Source organism: Megalops cyprinoides, chromosome 2 (assembly GCF_013368585.1).
Source record: "Megalops cyprinoides isolate fMegCyp1 chromosome 2, fMegCyp1.pri, whole genome shotgun sequence".
NCBI classification, from domain to species: Eukaryota; Metazoa; Chordata; class Actinopteri; order Elopiformes; family Megalopidae; genus Megalops; species Megalops cyprinoides.
The window spans coordinates 44,927,950-44,950,026 of NC_050584.1; the positions used below are offsets into that span (position 1 = coordinate 44,927,950).

General features: G+C 40.9%; 2 protein-coding genes across 2 annotated transcripts; both read left to right on the plus strand.

The window, feature by feature from the left end:
* Positions 1-977: 977 nt before the first annotated feature.
* LOC118796353 (mitotic spindle positioning) lies at positions 978-11,085 on the plus strand. The gene is made up of 5 exons (XM_036555194.1): positions 978-1,055; positions 5,833-8,371; positions 9,040-9,293; positions 9,680-9,718; positions 9,952-11,085. The coding sequence occupies exons 2-5, from the start codon at positions 5,977-5,979 to the stop codon at positions 10,039-10,041; spliced, it is 2,778 nt and encodes a 925-aa protein (XP_036411087.1). The 5' UTR covers positions 978-1,055; positions 5,833-5,976; the 3' UTR covers positions 10,042-11,085.
* A 3,579-nt stretch (positions 11,086-14,664) lies between these two features.
* On the plus strand, positions 14,665-17,328 carry LOC118794958 (thymic stromal cotransporter homolog). The gene is made up of 4 exons (XM_036553263.1): positions 14,665-14,709; positions 15,183-15,266; positions 15,881-16,037; positions 16,570-17,328. Exons 1-4 carry the CDS (start codon positions 14,673-14,675, stop codon positions 16,658-16,660), a joined length of 369 nt encoding a protein of 122 aa, XP_036409156.1. The 5' UTR covers positions 14,665-14,672; the 3' UTR covers positions 16,661-17,328.
* The last annotated feature ends 4,749 nt before the right edge of the window (positions 17,329-22,077 follow it).

The following is a 22,077-nucleotide window of genomic DNA, read 5'->3' on the forward strand; positions in this document are numbered from 1 at the left end:
CCCTTAGAATAAAAAAGCTCCTACTCCTCAAATGAGCATAAAGTGGAATCATCTGTTCAGAGCAAGAGGAAATTAAAGGTGGTACAGTCACGTTCCTTTCCTTTCCACTAGAGGGCAGTAAAACGTTATTGAAACGGTTGAAGCAAGAGGCTTTGTTCAGTGTTTCAATGCAGGTCTACCCTCTCATAACCGAAACTAACCTAATGAGTTAGCAATGCCTAAGTAACCTTTGACCCTTTTCTATGATCCAGTGTTGTACTCCTTCATCTAAAATGTAGACCATTTTTTTTCCAGTATCCACACGTAGACCATTTTTATTTCAGTGTCTTAGATTGGATGCTCTTCTCTACAAACAGTTTCAATGTTTTCAAATTAATGTTTGCAAAGGAAACCGCTACTAATGGGCAATTTTAGAAGAAAATGGGTGATCTACGTCTTAGCAGTGATCGTTCATTAAAGCAGCCTCATTCATAGTGGTGATATCTCCTTTTACTGGGCAAGCTGTCAAAGCCCTTTTTCATGTAAAAATACAAAGGATAGAACCTTTTACAAGGATTTACAATCCAATGAAAGGACCACGTATGGTTTTGACTGCTAATGAATCATCTGTGTTGTTGTTGAGGACCATGAACAGACTTTCGATTGACACTCAAAAGCATAGGGAGGTAGTCTTCACTAATTAGCTATTTTAAGGAGGGAGACCACTCAAATTTCTCTCCCATGAGACCTTCTCATAATGCTTTATCTTTTACTACAAGCTGATCTTCAGTGGATTTATTTAAATTTATCTGATCATCTAAAGCCTCTTCTTGTGTTTGTTCAGTTGAGGATCTCTCTTCTCTTATACGCTTAGTTGTTTTTACTGTCTATCACCTCTTGCTCTCTTTCCCTCTCTGGTGGGAGGGTGTGGTACTTGTGTCTTGCGTGATACATGCTGAACTTTGCCTGCAAGGAAAGCAAGGTGTTGAGAGCTGAGGACAGGCAGGCAGACACACAGACTAACTGGAGAGTGAAGATATTTTACCACTGCTGATAAGATATAAACTACAATTAAGGTAAGTTTTCTTCCTTAGTTTTCAGCTATATTTAAATTCAGGGCATAGCTGATTGTGGTTTATTTTTAATAAACCATTTTTAGTGGTTGTTGTAATCCCATGTGCTTCATTGAATGTACTAAATATAACAGCATTGGAGATGAAGTGTAAATGGTCATGTAGTACTCAAAGTGTGTCACAGAGCGTATAAACAAGACCACAAAGCCCCCTACTTTCAGAATTTAATCCTGTACAATCACCAGCGCACTACTTCGTCAGTTTGAAGACATGTCTAGAAGGTCGTGATGACTTCTTACTGTTGAATACTAAAACAAGAATTAATACGTATCATGTGGATTGGAGGGGAATGAATTTTACAGCTGAGTATCAGTGCACTTTCTGAAATTATCAAAAACATTTACATTTTACACATTTTTCAGAATGTCCAGGTTTAGCATGGAAGGGACTAAATTTCAGCAAACGCTTCAATACACTCTGCTTTTGAGCTGAAACTGAGTGGGCACGCGCTGTGGTGTGGTTCTCCAGCGCTCCATTTATCTGCTAGTGTTTTGCTATGGCACGGAGATAGTGCTGTTGGGACTGAATGTAGCAGTGTGGCTGCCTTCAGTCCCAACAGCACTATCGTCTCCCTCTCAGTGGCTCTCCTCAGTTGAGACACAGCCAATCGACGTAGGCAGAGTAGCCGGTTCCTGGAACAGATGCTGAAATGTGCTTATCAGGAGGTCACAGTCCAATGTGAGACGCATGGGTGCACACATAATACGTAGAACCTGAGAACAACGCGCTCTCAATGACGCTGCAGTGTGGTCAGAGAGGACACCTAGACATTAACCTGCATAGCAGAGACAAGCAGAAGCTGACTGACAAACTTTTAGTTATAGTTATTTACATTATAGTGTGAAGCTTTTCTTTCCCTCTCAGTTCAATATATCCCCTCCCCCTCCTCTCCTGGACTACTTACTGTATCTATCCCCCAGATCAAACTAGTTTCTGTGGTTTATCAGTCAGTGTTATTTTTAAACCCAAAGCAGTTATTTTGTATGCATGAGGGTGAGAGTCCTGCGTGCATATATTCTGTTTTTATCCATCATTCAGTAGGTGAGTTAAAGAAGTGGTATCTCTCTGATGGAACTGTTTGTAAAAGAAGCTCTACATGTGATGCATATGACCCTACATTTACATTAGATTTACAATTATTCATTTGGCAGACATTTTTATCCAAAGTAACTTACAAGAGAGGCAGAGTACAGCACGAGCAAAAAGCCATATAAGGAGTCTACAATATTAGAAGTGCTGTATGACCAGATTTCCCCATGCAGTTGATAGTGAAGCTTTAGAAAATTAAATGTTTGAACTTTTTAATTTCTCCACTTGCAAAGTGGGCTTTACCTTTACACTGTTTTTATATCCTCATTGTTTTTGTTCCATGTAAAACTGTTATACTAGTACACTGAGAGACTGCTGAATATTTCTACAGATGAGTACCACTGCTGCTGTTTCAGTGCTGTGTGAGTCTAATTGGTTGTGCAGTAGCTGTGTAACTGTCAATGTCCTCTGCTAGTTTTAAAAGCCGTCACTGGTGCTCTGGGTAATTTGTATTGATTAGGGCTTAAATCAAAATGGTTTCTTTACAAATAATGTGGTGGTAACTTGTTATGCATTGCATACCTGTTGGATTTGAGTTCATTCCTATTATTGCCTACTCCCCCCAGTGTTGCAACATCATCTTGTCCATGATCTCATTTATATCATGCTCATTGGCAGACTGAGGAAACTCAGCGGTGCCAGAGCTTGTGTGTGAAAGGCCAAAGGTGCGATGGTGGAGATTGCTCTCCTTTTCAAATCAATGTACAGTGACGTTTTGGAATGCATCATTCTTCACGTGGATGGTGCAGTTTTATTGTGATGGCACCTTAGGAATTTTGATTTGGTGCAATAAATTGAAAGCATTATGAATTATTGATTTACAGTGTGTTTTCCATGAGACCTGATCGACACTCTCACCGGTCAGAAAGTCCAATATGTCAGCAGTTCTCAAATTTCAAGTGCGATTGAAACTTCAGTGTCAGTCCTGAGATTCTCTACATTCATGATTTCTGCATTATGCATTACTGTAGCTCCTGTTCGGGTTCATGGAATGGATGAGTGAGGAAACTCATGAGATGAGATTAATTCACCAAATTTGCATTACATTATTGTCATTTATCTAGACTTACATAGATTAAAATTTTATCCATTTATGTAGCTGGATAAGGTAATTGTGGGTTAAGTTCCTTTCAAGGGTACAATAGCAGTTCCTCAGTGGAGAACCAAACCAGCTACCTTCCTTTTCCAAGCCCTGTTCCTTACCACTACATCACAATGCTTCCAGATTTATCATGCTAAGCACAGAGTTATTTTAAAAATAGGGATTTATTCAGGTGCTGACTAGTGTTAGAAACCAGAGCTGGAATTTAATTGACCACTGCATAAATTATGTTTACTAAGCAAAATGTTCAGTCTTATCTCTTGTTTGAAAATTCCAGTCTGATAAGAGTTATTGCATTTATAGTGTGGTAAAGGTCATTTGAAATGTATCTGATCAGCATCCTATAGTCTTAAATAATTTCGCTACAACTGACAAATAACATAACGCACATGATTATTTTCCCATCCTTAAAACAAAACAGCTCAGGTGATGATAGAGAACAGCTGGAGGCCTCTGGCACTATTATGAAGCTGTTGCGTTAAGACGAGAGAACATCCCAATCATCTGTGGGTTAAATCTAATATCCTGCCCCTGTCTGTGTCAGCGTTCTCCCAGTTGTGTGTGTGATTTAAGAGGACTCGCATTCTTTTGTCACTCCCTCTGCGATTGTTGTCCAAGAATGTATCTTATTAAGATGCCTCTCTGCAACAAGGAGAAATGCTATTGCTGCAAATTCTTAAATTGTACTGATGCACCATACAGTAGAACTGTCCAAACTCTCATAATTAACCCCTCTTTAATTTAACTATTGTGCTAGGCTATTATGCAATGGCCCTTTTCAGGCCATTGACCATTAAAAATAAACAAAATTCAGCTGCTATTTAAAGGTCTGTGGTGAACATTCAAGACATTTGCACAGAGAGGTAGTCGACATAACATGTATTGCTAGCAAACTGCAGTTTTTCAATTCCACCAAGGTGACGCCCATCACTGATCAGGCTATCATGGCTATTATGAGAATGAGTTAAAGTTTTGCCACTGAAGCAGGTGAAGTAGAGTGAACTCAAATCCTCAGCCTCAGAAGCATGACAAATTCTGTTACTTGTTTGTTATCCAGGGCATATATGAGGTGATCAAATAAGGCAGTACATTTAGCTGTCCTCCTGACCTGGCATTCTGAAGAAATTTGCAAGATGAATCAATGGATGGCAGGAAATTCCTGTCTGAATCCCTGCTTAAGCATTAACACATAGTCCTTGCATGTCAGCACACAGTGGGGGAAAAAAGCACATGAAGTGCTGAGTTGTATTAACCCAGTGTCTGTAAATATTCACTATGAAATGCGTTTTTGTTAATAAAGGCAAATGGAGAAGCAGTTGTGATGAGCAATGAGTTTGAATGAGATAGTTTTGATGGAAGGAAATGCATCTTAGGACTGGATATTGGAAACTACCAGACTTTGCTAACCCAAGACTGGTACCGTCTGTTTCTTCATGCTCTCAACTCTGATCATTTTATTGCAAGACCATAAAGGGTATTCCTTGAACATGGAATTTATTTCCTTGAGGCTGAGGGAGCTGAATGTTAACTGCAAATGACTGCGAACTGAACTGACATTTATATGCATTTCTTGCACCACCCTGATTGCAATCCCTGATACATTTACTGTTCATAAAACGATTGAAATGCTTTATGTAATATGAAACACTTTACGTAACCCAATTAGTTTAAGTTTGCTTTCTGTTTTTGCTATAGGCCAGGTCTTAAGACGTTTGCCAGTGGGGCCAGGTTTTAAATTGTACTAGTGAGCCAAACTTATTCCACTTCCTAAACGTGAAACAATGTATGAATAAATAACATGTTCATGTAAATATAAATAAAAACAGCACATTCTTCAAACATGAAAATCTGTCATATGAAGCATTCAGGATAATGCAGCATCACTACTTTCTATTTGTTCATCACATGTGGTAAATCTATACGCATTTGGTGGTTTTAGATGTTAGACACAGTGATTTTGTATATCTGTGGTCTGTTATGAAACAATAACGCTTGCCTGATCCAAAGAGGAAAAAAACAAGTATTATTTTGAATAAAATAGTTAATAACTGGTGAAATCATAAATATAGTAAAACCTACTATGAACAGAAAAACCCACTGACACATTTGTGCTCAAAAAAAAAAAAAAACAATTTAAAGTGTTACAGTATTCATATACATTAAGGTTACATCAGCTACCATGAACTTGTATTTTAAAAAAATATGTGCATTTGACACCAAAGGTTCCAAAACTGGATTAATGCATTACTCCATTATAATGCATAAGAGGCCATCATGGTATATTAATTAAACATTGATATTAAATATTAGAGATAAAGCTGTGAATGGCATAGGCGCACCAGAAAGGATGAATTCATGAAGTACCATTAGTTAACGCTTAACAAGCTGCTATCACTCATTGGTTGGTCATTGGCAAAGCTGTGAATGGTAACTAATGTAACCTTAATGTAAAGTCCTAGCAATGATTTTTCTGACAATATTATTAATCTGTGCTTATTTTTGTTTTTGTTTCCATTCATGTGGTCACAGAAACAGTCAGGTGCTGCATCAGAAAACCTACAGGATGTGTTGCCAGTGAGACTGGACCACAATCTGGTACCAAACCATTCTGACCAGTCTCTGGCTACACAAGCTCCTCCATCTGTACAGGAAGACGCACCGCACAGAGTGCCAATGGCGAGCACACCCAAGAAGTGGGTTATGCAGCCCTTTTCTCCCAAACTGGAGCAGAACGACCTTAGAACCCTACTGAGCCCCAAGAGTGAGATTACTGGTCTGGGCAGTGGCTACAACAAAGCCTCAGAACCAAATGTCTTAACCTTCGACAGTATCACTGTAGTGCATTCGCAGCCCTCAGTGACGGTGTCGTCCAAGGTGAGGGAGGGTCAGAGAGACGTGCTGGTGCAGGCCAGACAGGTGGCGGTTTCCAATGAGGACAACAACAGCGAGGACTGGCACCCTAGCAGCCCCAGCTGTCCCAGCAGCCCCAGCAGTGCAGGGTCCCATAGTGGCTTCTACTCCTTCGTAGAGAGGAGTCTGAGCCCTGAAGCAGAGAAAACCGAGGCCTGGATGACCTCTCCAGAAAGGGAAGCTAAGCTAGCAATCCTGAAAGAAGAAAATGGCTATAAGCTGCGGGCATACACAGAGGAGAGGAGGCCAGAGAAACTGTTCCAGGAGGGCAATGGGGACTCGCATTACCACGTGGGTGACACAGAAGACACTGAAGAGGAACAGGAGCAGAAGCAGATTCAGGAGAGGCTGGAGATTATCCGCAGCCAGGCCCCCAAAGTGAAACCTGTTTTCAAAGACCAGTGGAGCGATCTGGAACGCAGCTTGGACCTCAGTTACTCCCCTCAAAGGCTGTTGGAGGGGTTGAGTCTGAGCTATGGCTCACAAAGAGGAGAGGTGCAGCAGACCGGGGCTGAGCCAGGCAACATAGACACCGAGAAGATCAGTTTCAGTGCAGCACGACAGCAGTTCCTGATGATGGAGCAGTCCAAACGCAATCCTTTCCTGCAAAGTCCCCAGCAGCTCTTGCACTTCCCTAAACATCAGGGAAGACCTTCGCAGTCAGAGGTAATGACGGTCACATCAAGGAAAGTGAATGAGGATGGCCTCACTGAGGAACAGGAGAGTCAAAGCAAAACTGTGAAGCCAGACCCAGTTGAAGACCAGGCTGTTACCAGCAAAATTGTGACCGTGTCCATCACTGAAGAGAGTGGGACCAAGAGGCAGAGCAGCTTCTTTGATGACCTCGACTCTGGATTGGGGGATTTGTCATTGGATCCAAGCGGGGGGTACATCAGTGATGGCAGTGTCTCCGGTGAAGCTTGGGGGGCAGAGACTGGGGGTGGGGCCTCATCCATAGGTAAGGGGGAGACTCCCATTGAGAGGGAAATCCGCATTGCCCAAGAAAGAGAGGACAGCCTGCGGCGAGAGAGGGGGATCAAGTGCATCGATAAGGAGATGGTTGAGATCAAGACTAAGCCTTTGCTCTCCCAGCCTGGCCCATCTCTGACACCCACCAAGCCTAAGGAAAAAAATCGGGTGAGTTTCTTCATACAGCGGGAGATTGAGAAAGAGTGCCAGAGGGAAGAGGACCTTCAGCATCAAGGCAAGGTGCCGGGCTTGTATGACCGCGGAACGGCCCAGGAGCTGGAGGAAAGAAAAAGGATCTTTGAGCAGCAAACGGACCAGATTCCAGTCATGCCCATCAAGCGCAGCCTCACGGGGAACTTACTGGATGCTGTGCAGGTCAGATCAGGTGGAGACACGGGAAAAGGGACTGTGGAGAGGAACAGCGTCTCTGAGACAGAAAATGTTCTTTCTCCCTGTTGCCCCCACCGACATCCTGATGAGTCATTACTGCGGCTGTCTAGCTCTGAGTACTCCACGCAAATTTTGGCAGCTCAAAAGAAAAACCAGGGCCTTGCACATGCTGTGCCCACTTTGATTTCTGAGGACAAAGGTGGCATTGAAGATGGTGAGGGAAACCGAACCACAGCTTCCCCAGTCGTCAACTCTAACGATTCACACTGGCGTGTGGCAAGTAAAGGGTCAGCCTCCGTAAGAGAGCTTTTTTCTGCTAAGGATGCCCCTTTCTCTTCCCCTGACACATGCAGTGTTTCCCCATTGCTGGGGCCTGCTCCGGCTGGCAAGCCCACCCTGCGCTGGAGCAGCCACTATGAGCAGTTCAGCCTGAGGCCCCGCAGTGTGCGCACCCCTGAGGCCATCAGGAAGGAGATCGAGCAGGAGATGAAGAGGGAAGAAGAGCTGCGAAGGCAGCGGGCAGCCAGAGGCACGTCCCTCTTCACGAACGGCAGCCTGGACAGCTCGGGTCAGACTGCTTCCTCTGCAGACACCAACGTTCCAGCACCACCGCAGCCTAATGAGTCAGATGAAACATCACCACAGGACCTGAAGCTGTCAACGGGACAGGAAGAGCCCAGTCCTGCTGCACTCCCTGAGGAAAAGGCAGCAAAAGGCAGGCCCAGGCCATCATCCTTCTGGGGCACAGACACTGTTGACTTCCAGGAAACTCCCCTAATTAGCCCAATTCTCACACCAGGTAGGAAGGATTTAATGCCTAGTCTAATATCCAGTTGCCATCCACACTCTCTCTGTAATCAGGCATTCAGGGACTTTAAGAAATGACTAACTTTTTATTAGAGTTTGCACTTTGGTCATGTTGTAGGGGCTAAAATAGGAGTACTGCTATATTGCAGTTAATTATTAAAGAGAGGATTTTCCTTTACAGGAAAAGTGTAAAATGAAACCAAGTGAAAGGAGGTTAACCCAACTGCAGGACCAAAATTACTCAGCTACATTTACACTGACATTATTATAGTGAAAGCTGGCCATCTGCTGGTCAATTTGGTGTACTGAAATTATAAAAGGTACTACAGATGATGATGTTTAGCAATATCATAAACTAAAGATCTAACTGATTAGCATTGCCTGTTAATGTCCTTACAAATTCAGTTTTATGATGGTCTCTCAAGTTCAGAAACGGAGTAATACCTGTCAAACACCACTTTAAAAATAATTTTTCTGCTCCGTGTTACTGATGCCATACAATGCTGAAGTAGTTATTAGACTTACTTACTTATTCTGTAATGAAATTGGGAGAATGAAGATGATGTTTGGCATATGTACGGTAGCACAGTGGTTCCTTTATGTATTGACTTTCACACCTATGATTAATGTGTCCTTTCATCAATTTTTTTGTGTTTTCAGATAAGACCACAATCAGGGCCTCACCTTCCCCTTCCCCTCATGTAGCCACTCGTCTCCCCTCTGTCTACATAATGACTGCCCAGCCATGGACCACCCCTCGGCAGGACTCTCCCTCTCTTCCCAGAGTCTTACCACTCATGCAGCAGAGCACTCGGGGTGATGCTGGGGGTGTCACCCCCCAGAAGGGCCTGACCGAAACCCTGCTGGAGGACTTTGAGGAAAGGCGCACCAAACAGAAACTGGATGAGAGTTCGGTATGTAAGAAGGAACACACTTGTCATTGGCTTAATACTGCTCGAGGGTTTAGACGTGTCAACTAGCAGGGATCACATCGTAGACCGTATCATAACCATATCGTAAGAGGCTTTTTTCTTAATTCAATGTCAGGCCCTTAAACATGCTTTTGTGTTCTTCTGTGTTCTGCAATGATGAAATATTTTCAAGAAATGGGACTGCGCTAAATTTATTTCAAATTACATATTTCCAGAGAGGAAACATTTCCAATGCAACTAATATTGCACAGGCTTAAGGATGTTGAAAGAATAATGGTATTACTATATTATGAATATAAATATGAATCACTCTGAGTTGAGTATTATTGGAGACTTCAGTTCCTGAATATTACTTTTATGTTTCTTAGTATGCTGGGATCCTGCCCACTGATGAGGTAAACAATGAGGTAAGATGTTCCTCTTCTCATTGTGAAAGTACTCTTAGCAAGGATGTGTCTTACCACAGTTTCACTGACGTACTGGAACTACAATAAGAGTCTGTGTAAGAACTCCCACCCACCGTGCTAATAACAGCATCTATAGCATTTGATGCTGGTCACGCTCTGCAAATTTCCACTATGATTGTTTTTCTCCATTTCCCAACTCAAGTTTTTGGTGTTCCCCTGGTGTTCTCCTTTAGGTCCTAGAGGCCACGCGAGTCACCAGACACAAAAATGCGCTCACCCTACGCTGGGAAGCAGGCATGTATGCCAACGAGGACGGCAACTGAATCAGCTGACCGCCTGGGCTCTGCCGCTGGGAGAGGGAGAGCAGGGTGGTTCTGCTAATCTCCAACATCAGGCTTTTACCGAAGGTGCAAGAAGACTTTTCTCCCTGATTTTCCTCAGCAGTCATACCCATCATCATCACTGTTTGTATCTGTCTGGTCTCGTCGGACAGAATAGCCAGCTTCCCCATGAGACAAACCCCGTCCATCAACGCTGAACCCAGATGAAAACAATCTCTAAATATAATGGATATTTGTTTTATTCAACATGACCCGAATGAGATTGTGCTTCTAAAAGAAGGAGCTGCTACATGTTCCTTCAAGAAATGTAAGAGGATGCAAGAAAAGAAATGAGAGAGAGGAGTTGGTTACTGAAGCAGTGAAAATAACCACTCACTGGAAAATCCAGGTGTAATGCTGAATGTACTCTTTTCTGAGTAGAATACACTGTCTGCTTAGAATGCATTGGATTTTCAGATGGAATGGTGTTCGAAATCTTGTGCAAATGACATCAAAAGAACAACAAAAATGTATCAGCATATTTCAGTTATGTTTTAAATCTGCCAGCCACAGCAGGGGAATGCTGCTCACTCATGCTGTTCCCTCTCGAATCTGCATTAAATGGGAAGAGAAACTGTAGCACTTTGAGCAGGGTACTCTCACCCAAATACATTTAATATAAGCATCCAAATTCAAACATGTATTTCCAAAGAGTGAGTGATTGCATTAAATTCCTTTCACATGCAATAATATGTTAGCAGTAATGTAGTCCTTTAATTTGCCTGCTCCTCACACCACATTTTCAGATTAATTAGTAACAACATATTAAAAAGGTATGTCTGTCCTTAATGCATCTACTTGACAAGGGGCATATTATATGGTGTGATCAGGTGTGAACTCACTGAAGGTAGACATACATGAAATGCTGTTTCTGACAGCCAAATCATTTACTGATACTGGACTGTCTAATCAGTGCTGCCTTAGCCCCTTAGAAATTTAGTAGTTTCACTTTGCCGTAATGAATGTAAAATTAGGTCTATTCCTAACACTGGCCTGAGGATGGATCTGAACATGTTTGTGTGCGTGTGTGTATAGGATTTTATAGGATATAGGATAACAGGCCTTAGTCCTTTCAACCTTGTACCTGGGTTTAGAGATAAGACTGTGTTCTTAAATGCTTTTACAGGTACTTAATCTGACTGCCAGTTCAATCTCTGCATTTAGGACAAGTAGTATCTGTCTTGTGTTTACTGTAAACAGACACCTGCCTTTGATAGTGTGCGGATGCTGCAATCTGAGAATTAGTTAGAACATATGTTGTTCTATGAATCTTTAATATCCGATTGGAAAATAGCATGTGACTTGGGAAAGCTTACACAGCACTTCCTATTGTGATAAAAACAGGTGTCAAAAGAATCATATTTCACTAGGGAAATGACAGAACAGTCCTCACAAAAATGTCCCAGAGGGCGGTCAAATGAACTGTGTGATTTCAGTCCTACTGGAGGACAGGGCCTTTTTGTTAACACAGATCTTCAATTACGAACTCATCAATTGTTATTTCAGCTATTTGGTTCAAAGCGTGCATTGCTACTAAATTCTTTAAGCATTACATGTAAAGAATGTTATTTTTATAATTAATCATCATACATATTGCTGGTTCCTCACAACCAGTAGGGAAGGAAACCATTTTAGCTGATATCCATGAGTTTCCTGTCTCTGTTTTGGTCTTTCAAATGATCTATTTCAATCAGTCATTGGCAATAAATTGACAGTGTTATACATTTCACATGCACTGCTGTATGTCATAATTGTAAAGTGTTAAACCATGTTTTACTAAAAATACCTTGAAATTAATATCAATGTTATTTGTATCTAAATTCTGTATTTTAAAAAATGATGGTGTAGCTATTTTTGAGGTTTCTGAATTGCAATAAAAATATAATAAAAATATGGAACTCTTTGATCTTCATGAGTAATCTGTGACTTCAAAAAGAACAGTCCATTACTGGTAGTGTTAGTACACACACAGTAATGACCTTATAATGTGCAGAGGAAAAAACATTACTTAAACATTCTCAGTCCTGATAAGAATAGTTTAAAAGAATTGTGGAAAAATCACTTTACTAATTGCATAACTGAATAAATGGTAAATGACACAATGAACAGTTTTCTGTGCTGCAAATGCATTTTATTCTGATAATCCCCTTAAGGCACTGAAACAGTAAAGGATGGGTGCAAACCATTTTGTCAGTTGTGTCAGGTAGTTGCAAAAGGTTAAACGTTGAATCCTGGAAAGCCAGGTGAAATCAATCATCAACAAATAATGACAAATTGCACTATAGACTATCACACCTTTCCCCTGGGCTGGCTGTCTGACTGGCGCGGCCCTTGCACACTGCTAACGGTTCCCCAGATTGGCTCTGTTCTGAAAAATTGGCTCACAATCTACTGCATTGGACAATTTGTTCCTTGCTTTGGTGTTTTACAGTATGTGGAACTTTCCTCCGCTGATATTTTCCTGTTTTCAAATCAAATTAGTACCCCCAATGTGATGAAGGGGACTCTGTGCTAAAGATCCATTCATGAATTAAAGTGGCCTTTAAGAATTCCACAGTACCTATCACAAAGGGGAGGAAGGTTAATCCAAATACGAATGTATAGGATGGTCTACCTAGTCACCCCCCCCCCTTTAATTAGCCATTGTATTCTGGCCAAGCACATCACCCTGCTCATTAGCACAACAGATTGATAATTTCTTAGATGAAGAGAATGAAAGCATTCAAGATTTACAGCCAAGGCCACTTTGAAAATAAAAATGACAACCACAAGTCACAATGAAAACATAAAGACATAGTATATTACCAGCTAATTTTAACAAAGGATTAAAAATATATAGTCCATATTGATGCTAATGAGCTATTGAATCAGCCCACTTTAAATACTGCTGTAGACTACAACCAAAGCCTCACCAATATAACTGCAATGTCCCGATTTTAGTTGACAGGTTAGTTCTGACTACATACAATGTTAATTTGCACACAAAATGGTCCCAGATATTTTAAATCCATTTTGAAAACATTCATGTGTCAACAGGCCCAAGGCATCAAATTCAAGATGATGCCATTTTCCACAGACGCTGCATCTGCCTCCCCTTTCGCCTCTGCAAAATACTTTCACTTCACCTTATTCACTCCTACTTCTCCATATCAGCTATCTCCTTCCTCTTCATATCTGGTGTTAGTCTGGTTTTGAGCTGGTAAGTAGAATGAAGGACATCTGACTGCTGGCAGCACTTGGAGAGAAGGGAAAACTCCATGGTATTTGTGCAAGTTGTGTGCCAAAGAGGACTCCAAAGCAGAGCGGTAGGTAGTCCTTATTTACCTCTTATTTAAAATGGAATGATGTTCAATTGTATTACACATTAATTTATCAGGTTTACAAGAAACACAAAATTATAAAGCCAATGACTTGTTAAAATAAGAAAAAAGTAGATGAACAATGACTATACTGATTGGATGAAAGTCCTTATTTGGAGAATTGTGAACCCCACTGTAGTAATAAGGCATTGCAGTATGGATGTCCCTAATACCCGAACTGGAAAAACAAGGAGATATTGATGTTGCATCAGCCTGTGAATATCAAGGCTGGTAAATATCCACAGCAAAACATAATGATTGGATCCCCATTCCTTTCCTGCTCTGACTATAGCAATGGGGGGCTTCCTGACTCTCGTGGAGCCGGTGGTGATCATCAACACTGTGGGCAGCTCCTTTTACGACACAGCTCTCACACTGGCTGTCTATAACCGCACCCTGGAGCTGGCAGAAGGACAGAGTGACAAAGCGCAGGCTCTCTCCTCACAGTTCTTCCTGCTCTACAGCTCTCTGGCCTCCCTGTTCTCACTGGTGTCCACCGTGCTCCTGGGCTGGCTGTCTGACCGGCACGGCCCTCGTGTGCTGCTAATGGTTCCCCAGATCGGCTCTGTTCTGAGCAAGTCTTTCCTGCTTTTCTTTGTACTCTTCCGGCTGCCTCTGGCAGTTCTGCACCTGGGGGCGGCCATGTACGGGCTAAGCGGTGGGTCCCCGGCCTATTGGGGTGGTGTGGTGTCACTGGCTGCCCTCAGCTCTGGGCGGGACCGGCGCAGTCTGAAGATCAATGTTGTGGACTTCTGCAGCGGAGTGGCTGGGGTGGTAGGGGGCTTGCTCTCGGGGTATGTGTACAGGCTGGGACAATCTGGGGTGGCACTTATCCTGACAGGAATGCTGCTCTGTGCCATAGGACTCCTCTACTCCGCCTTCCTGCTCTCGTACCCCAGGTCTTCCGGCAGAGAGGCCGTTGGTCACCTGGCACAACCCCAGGAGCCAGTGCGGATGGACCACGGGGGCGTGGCCCTGCTCTTCTCGGCCATGGCGCTCTTCATGCTGGGCATGATCGGGGCGGAGCACGTGCTGTGCCTATACGTGCTGAAGCCGCCCCTCAGCTGGGACTCGGTGTGGTCGGGCTATGGCAGGGCAGCCACCAGCGCCATGTACCTGAGCAGCTTCCTGGGAATGCTGGTTCTGTCCCGCCTACTGGGGGACACGGCCCTCATCCTGCTGGGCATTGTGTCCAATTGCACAGGCATGGCAATCATGGCTTTTGCTACCAGCAGCTGGGTGTATTTCTTTGGTAAGTGAGGGAACATTCACACAAGAAAGAAAAGAAAAAAAATTAAGTTTAAAATGAGTACAGGCGATTCTTGGGTTTGACTTCCTGTGTTTGAACTTGTATGTCTGCATACGCACACATATACATGTACACATACCTATACAGTCGTGTGTTCATAAGCACAACTCGGCACAAGAATGTGCGCTACAGAAACTGATATCTCCCTCTAGAGCCAGAATAAGAGTGTGATCAGGGATTAGTGTTGTTCTCAGGGGACCTTGGTTGTTGTGTCATGTGAATAGCAAGAGCGATGGTGTCAACCCTGCAGCAAATCCACCTACCATTACTAACCTATCAGACACATAGGTGTGCAGACACATCCACACACATAGGCATACGTTGTTAAGTGCAACCTCTTTTACATGGAACATTGCAGCACTGTTTGGTTTAGAGTCCTTGTCATCTAACCAACACTTATGTCTCTTTGCCAATAGCTCGTGGAATCATGATGTTTGCATGTATCCCAATGCCCACACTCAGAGCTCAGCTGTCCAAGATTTTGGATGTTCAGCTGTATGGTAAGAAAAATTCACAAACAAAAAGAAAAGTTCACCAATATCAGTGGAAATTAAATCAAATAGCAAATCAAATAATAGCTACAGCCAGTGGTTGATAAGACGAAATTAAAAAGATGGTATCAGTAAAAGTTCTATTCTGCCTTGTGCACAGTACTGATGAAACATAGTGATTGTCTACTACAGGACAGAAACAATAATGATAATATCAGGTAATACAGCTATTGGTATGCCTCAGTATGTATCACTTGTTATTACAGAAAAGCGCTTAAGTAATATAAATGGTAATTGCAACAAAATAATCAATGCACTCTTGGTGTGTTTTGCTTTAGTCCCATATTAGAAAGGATATCTTAGACCTTTGAATCTATGGAGCATTTTGTCAGAAAATGACCCTTTACTGAACTGACATTAAGTGGTGCTTTGATATCACAGTGTCTGGAAAGACCTGAAAAAAAAAAACCAAAAAAATCATTTTTGATCAACACCAGTCAACTATTACAAGACAGACACAAAGATAAAATATAACTACAAAGACAAAATATATCCACACAAAGTGCAAAATGCGCTAGAGAAATCCTCCTCCTTTCAATGACACGCTGTGTGTTTGATTTGAGGGCGTGTTTTCGGCTGGCTACAGTCGGTCCTGGCTGTGACTGAGGTCCTGTCCACGGTGCTTTTCACTTCCATCTACCCCCTCACCCTGGCCTGGTACAGCGGCTTCTGCTTTCTGCTCTCGTGTGCTATCAGCTACCTCAGTGTGCTCCCTGCTCTGTGAGTATACCTCTATATAATCCTTAAACCATATGCTCCATCTACATGATTACAACTCATAAATCAATGCAAGAGTCTTAACTAATACACAGAAGTACAATATGTCACAATCTCCAAAATGTCATCCAAAAACACCTCATTGTTACTATACAACCAAACATATCACATTCCAGTTCACCTTTAATACATCTAAATTAATCATGTTCTCGTTCCCCTCCAGTCTTTTTCATCTGTGATATATGACGGTACATCACAATTTCTTCCGGAGTAGCTTTTTGTATACCTTCTATGTGAAGTTTATTTGTTGTAAAGTCAAACTAAGAAAATTCTAATTCACATTTACATTTTCTTTGATATTATTTGGCATTTAGTGGTATGGTATGGCATGGTATGATTACTTATTGTAAAAAAAAAAAAAAAAAAAAAGTTGTGACAAACCTCAGAGAAATGGGGTCTATGCATTTTGGCCCTTGACTCCATGCCATATTTTCATTGGAAAAACTTGCTCCACTTGTCAATTTTTGTTCAACAGTTACTTGAACTGGAGAGGGACCAGGCAAGGATACACTCGTATTGCTGGCACTGACCACTGCCGGCACACTATCAACACTATAGAGGACTGAAAAAGACACCCTGCATGAAAGGTAGCCTGAAACCTCTGTTTAACCTTAGATAACCTGTGATATGAAATTTTAATCACAGCCTTGCTATGCCAATATATTAAAACTGTAATAATGATTTAGAAAAAATGAACAAGGCAAAAACAAACCAACTGAGAACAAGAATACTCATTGACTCCATAACCAGACTATATGAGGACATAACACATCCACACAATTTTTAGCTTGATATTAGGAAGTGCTCATTACAAAATACAGAATAAAAAGCTAATGATTGTACAAATACGAATGTGTCAGCTCTCATCCAGAGGGGCTGTGGGGCACAATGACGCATGCAGAATGAAGCTTGGGTGGCTGCAAATTTTCAGAAGGTCTTATTTGCAGTCCTTGAAGTCATGCAGGAGGCATTATTCTGGGTGTATGACAGGGCATGCACCTATAGGTGGAAGGGTGGAATACGCCAGATGTTGTGATGAAGTTACACCAACCAATTTTCTTATTAAATGACATTTGTAAAGTCAGCAATGCACAAGCTCCCAGCCCCTGCAGTCACTGCTCCCCCACACCAAGATTGGCACTGAAGGTAGCTACATGAAAAAGCAGGTGACATTCCCCCAGTTTAGTAACCCTGTTCCTGCTTGTAACCCACAGCAACACAGAGGACACCTCTTGGGTAAGGCTTTCAGACAATACTAAACAGCAATGAGCAATGTTTTTTTTTCCTTCCTAACCCCTTTACTAAAACGTTGGTAGTTATTTTAAATTGTGTCGAAAATTTCTATAAACAAAGACCCAGTTCCTCTTCGCATCCTTTAAGGGAACAAAAGTTTAGGAACTGCAGCAAATTTATCCATTAATGAGAACCATTTTACCTATGCCGTAAAACTGATAAACCAAAGGTCCTGTCATACTTCCGGCGGGGAAATACCTTTAGAATAGGGTACATCGAATTTAATTGATAATCCGCAATTCAGTGACGGCAGCCACCCAGCTAACTGTAAAAAAAAAAGAGAGATAACCACGCCGAAATGCGTCTGTTCTTTTCGGCATGAAGACGGGTCCGGTGTCTTCTCGGTAGTAGGATAATACAAATATTTGTTGCGCCAAACGGAAATTAGTTTGGTTTCACAGCACTGTTAACACAAATGTTGTACTTAACCGGCCGCAATTAAGTTAAAACTTAATTTGTTTTAGAGATAAGGTTTAGTAGCATGCAGGTTAGCGCAACCGCCTGTTCTTTCCGACTATTCGTTTTTCTTTTTTGCCTTTTTAAAAAATGAACACAAGACGGCTAGTGTTGATACTGGTGTTTGTCAGATCTCAAAATGAAATTTTCACATTTTTATAGTATTTCATTAAAAAAAAAAAAAAAAAAAAAAAAAAAAAAACATTACAACTCGGAGAGTAATAGGCCTACAAAAGTAAACAGACTTTTTGAAAAGGTTCCGTATTGAGTGTACACCGAATGTTTTCCCACCATTATAATAGCTTTATAACGACATTCATTTAATGCGTAATTTATGAGTCATGTTGAAAATAATGGACAATTAGATATTTTTACCAAGACTACACAATTCAGACTCCAGAGTGTTGGTTAAGTTATTCAGAATGCTACATCGACCAATCCTTAGTACAAAGTGATCTTAAAATTGTTTTCAAACTTATTTCTAGTATTGCACTGCGGACCTCCAAAATAACTTAAATCTGTGGGCATATATTTTCCCTTGGTTTATATGTATGTAAACCTTTGCGCCCTGATTGTGACATAAAAGATGAAAAGTTGCTGGATTTATGTTTTTCTGATATTTTGATTTGTTTAGCTTACACTTCTTTTCAGTGGGCTATGCATTTTCACGTATGATTGAATTATGGGTAGCAGTGCAATATACTTATATAATATCATCTTAATGTCTATGCATTATATCAATAAGTTATTGTCAATCAAAGAGCTGAAGGCATTCTAAATTTGAGAAGCTTGGGGCTTGGTCAAAAGAGTATTTTACTTTCATTGAAAGAGTGAATTTTCATATTCAGCGTGCATTCACTGTCAGCTACTGCTACTGTAGTTTGGTCCACCGTCAAACATTAAACTTAAGATGAATTAATTTCACGCAAGTTACAAAGATCGACTAGAGATGACTGTTAAAAAAGTAGTCTTATGAAAGAAAACCTCTATGAATATATGAACCATTTGCTTAATCCTAATGTCCTAATATTTAATGGTGAAACATGACATAAAAATGAGGAAATTACTTTATTTTGTTTGTTTGAAAATCATGCTCGGGATGGTGAAAAATAATATGCCTACGTTTCCTTTCCCCCTGTAGTCTGTAAGGTGATAATGCCACCACTGTGTGGCGCTCGATCTGTTTAATGCACTAACGTTTTGAAACAGGTAGTGAATTTCACCGCATAGCGGCGCTAGCATATCTGTTCAATGCCAATTTTAAGAAGGGGTCACTCAAGACGCAGTCCTGTGTAGTAAAAAATGCCGCTTTGAGTTGTCTTCTTCCTTCATCGATAAATACGTTCCAGATGCAGGGTTCGCTGGAAATTCACCCGCAATGAGCGAATACGTTAGGGTCAAATTGTTCATCGTATGCAAGACAGTGAACGGCTGCGAGCCGAAGGTCAGAGGCCACTTGGAATACAAGTAATTAGACTGGATCTAAATCTCAAGGAACCTGGTTCCTGTTATCGTATGTAGTAAACTTGTCTTTCAACTATACTTTGTTAATGTATTTCTCATATTTATTTACAAAGGAAACATAATGTATAAAAATAAAAAGTGTCATATCCACTTTGATTTGTGATTCAATAATATCTCTTTGAAGCTAGATTCATCCTCCACTAAACATCCTTTTTTTTGTTGCTGAGAAACGTTACATATTTTGTGAGCAGGGGGAGCACTATAGGAATCTAAGACAAAATTCAAATCATGTAGGTGAACTTGCACAATAGTTACACAATTAACACATTTAAAATTGATTCAAAAATAATTGATATGATTCTTATTTCTTATTTTTGAAAAAAGGAAAATATTCTCCAAAAATATTGTTACTATTACGTGAAGAAAAGTGTGTCTGTTATTCATGTTTATTTGAATTTCATTTCCCTTTTTGTAGTATGTTATAATACTACCAGATCTAGTTACCGGACCTCTTGAATAAATGGCTACCATGGAGACAAGAGGTTTCAGTATTGTCTCTAGGGGGCATTAAATTATTCATCCCTGGACAGGTATGTCACCTGGAACCATGTGGAAAAGTAATTTCCTGAAAGGGAGCTGGTGGGGTAATTATTGATGATGTGACTTGATATATGTGCTGACTTCTTTACAAATGATAGGCAGCAAACTGAAGTTAACAAAAACAAGAGCTATATATTTTGTGTTTTCTGCCAATTAGGCAATTCCTGACTTTTAACTTTATAATACTTTTTCACTGTTCTTCACCATGGAGGCCCTAATCAACATAAAATGGGTATGAAACCAAGTCTCCCATGGATTTCAGTGAGGTGCTTAAAATACAGTGACTTTCACAAGGAACTTCTGCTGTACTGTTCTGAATATTAATGTGTTTGCATACTGATGGTTTCATTTCCTTTTGTCATGCGTCCTGTCTGTGCTGAGTAGATAATGTGTCCTTGTAGCTGACAGTTGAGGAAGGTATCTTGGATGATGGAAATATACACAGGAGGGACAAATAAAAACTGTTTTATTGAATACAGTTTCAGATTAGATGTGGAAACGAAATAACACGGAAATTACAGATTTAAACTATACATCTGAAGACAGAGGTAACTTCAGCTCTTTTGTTCCAAGGCTACATTATGAGCAATATGCAGAGGTCTGTTGAGTCATCATGCAAGACATCTGGCACGTTAGACTAAGACCATTTTATTATTCTATTGTGTAAAATACCCCCACCTCCAGATAAAATACAAACATGCACATTAAGTCCATCTACACAATCTCTGGGGAGTGACAAGTCACATTTAAGTTTGTGACTGCAGTACCATTGGCTGTGCTTCTCCTTTATCTTATATGTCACATAATATCACAGCTGAGTAGGAAACCTGTTTTGGATGCTCTTGCTTAAAATGTTCCTCACAGATCCATGTCCTATTATTTTATTTATCTCATAGAAGGTAAGTGAGACAAGCTCTCGGCCTTTGATCCTTCTTCCTTCTTAATGCTGATGTGTTGTGCTGCGGAAGCGGTTTCCCTGTTTAAATGTTATCAAAAAGTTAATACAATTTTGCATAAGTATTTCATTTCGAGGCAGAAATGTAACTACTTGAGAGAAAAGGGCATCAACATTTTGTTTAAGGAAATGACAAGACCCAAATGTGTGATTGGTGGTGATCTTCTTTTATCTCTTCTCAGTCCACCTCTCTCTTCTCTCTCACTCCCTTTCTTTCTTCTCTCCCTTTTCCTCTCTTACTGTTCAACATACGTTGCACCCCTGCCATTTTCCAGAGGCTTTCAAACATCAAAGGAGTCTCTGAGTCTTTGATGTCAGATGAGGCTGAAATCTAATCGACAGCAATCCGGCTAGATGAGGGTCTGATCAGGGAACTGTGTCGACAGTGGGAAGACTGATACTGCAAAGCACAAGAAGAGGTTTAAGCAATTCTGACTGCTTGTTACTTCCCTTTCTGATGTTCACCTACCTCGTTATGCTCATTAAGGCCTTTTCCAATACATCACTCTGGTTAAATAAAGCTTTACTCTCATGGGACCTCAAAGAAGGGATGACAATGCAGAACCACGGCCTCTGGTGGTCCTCCATGCTTTATTTGATTCATAGATTGTGAAATAAAAATGTATTGATTTTGGTCTGTTTGAGCTCAAAAACAAATTCAATAGATAATGCTTCACAATTTTGAGAGGATGTTGAGAAAAGTATGTAAAACCTATTGCCTATCTAGTTAGTTACACAAGAAATCATAGAAAATCTTTGAGTTCTCTCTGCTCATTACACCTATTAGCCTTTAAATCAACCAGATCTGGAAAAGAGCATTATTGTCCACGACAATTAAAAGATTACATTAATGCACAAACTGTACTTTGTTACATATTTGTGGAGTATGTGGGATGGCATTTAAGATGACATTTAAGACAACTACAGCTTGCTGTAATGCCACAACAAAAAATAAATCATTGTAGGAGAGTGTGTTCACAGGCAGAGGTTCAATGGTAGCTGTAGTATGTTGAGTCAATGCATATGAAAATATGCATAATTATTTCAGTTAATATTGGTTGATATTTCAAATATTTTCCGGGTGAAAACGGTATCATTCCCACTAGTGCTGTCTAGCATTGTACTGTTGTTGCTCTGATAAACCACCCGAAAGTCTATAGACAATAAGCAATTGTGTAGATCTGTAAGACGGACCAGGAATGCATGACATTTCAT

Excerpts from the sequence above, each read along its gene's own strand:
- LOC118796353 (XM_036555194.1), top strand. The coding sequence starts at position 5,977 with ATGGCGAGCACACCCAAGAAGTGGGTTATGCAGCCCTTTTCTCCCAAA. Across the intron at positions 9,294-9,679 it reads AGAAACTGGATGAGAGTTCG|TATGCTGGGATCCTGCCCAC; the intron begins GTATGTAAGAAG and ends TATGTTTCTTAG. Across the intron at positions 9,719-9,951 it reads CTGATGAGGTAAACAATGAG|GTCCTAGAGGCCACGCGAGT; the intron begins GTAAGATGTTCC and ends GTTCTCCTTTAG.
- LOC118794958 (XM_036553263.1), top strand. The coding sequence starts at position 14,673 with ATGGCTTTTGCTACCAGCAGCTGGGTGTATTTCTTTG. Across the intron at positions 15,267-15,880 it reads TTTGGATGTTCAGCTGTATG|GGCGTGTTTTCGGCTGGCTA; the intron begins GTAAGAAAAATT and ends GTTTGATTTGAG. Across the intron at positions 16,038-16,569 it reads CTCAGTGTGCTCCCTGCTCT|TTACTTGAACTGGAGAGGGA; the intron begins GTGAGTATACCT and ends TTTGTTCAACAG.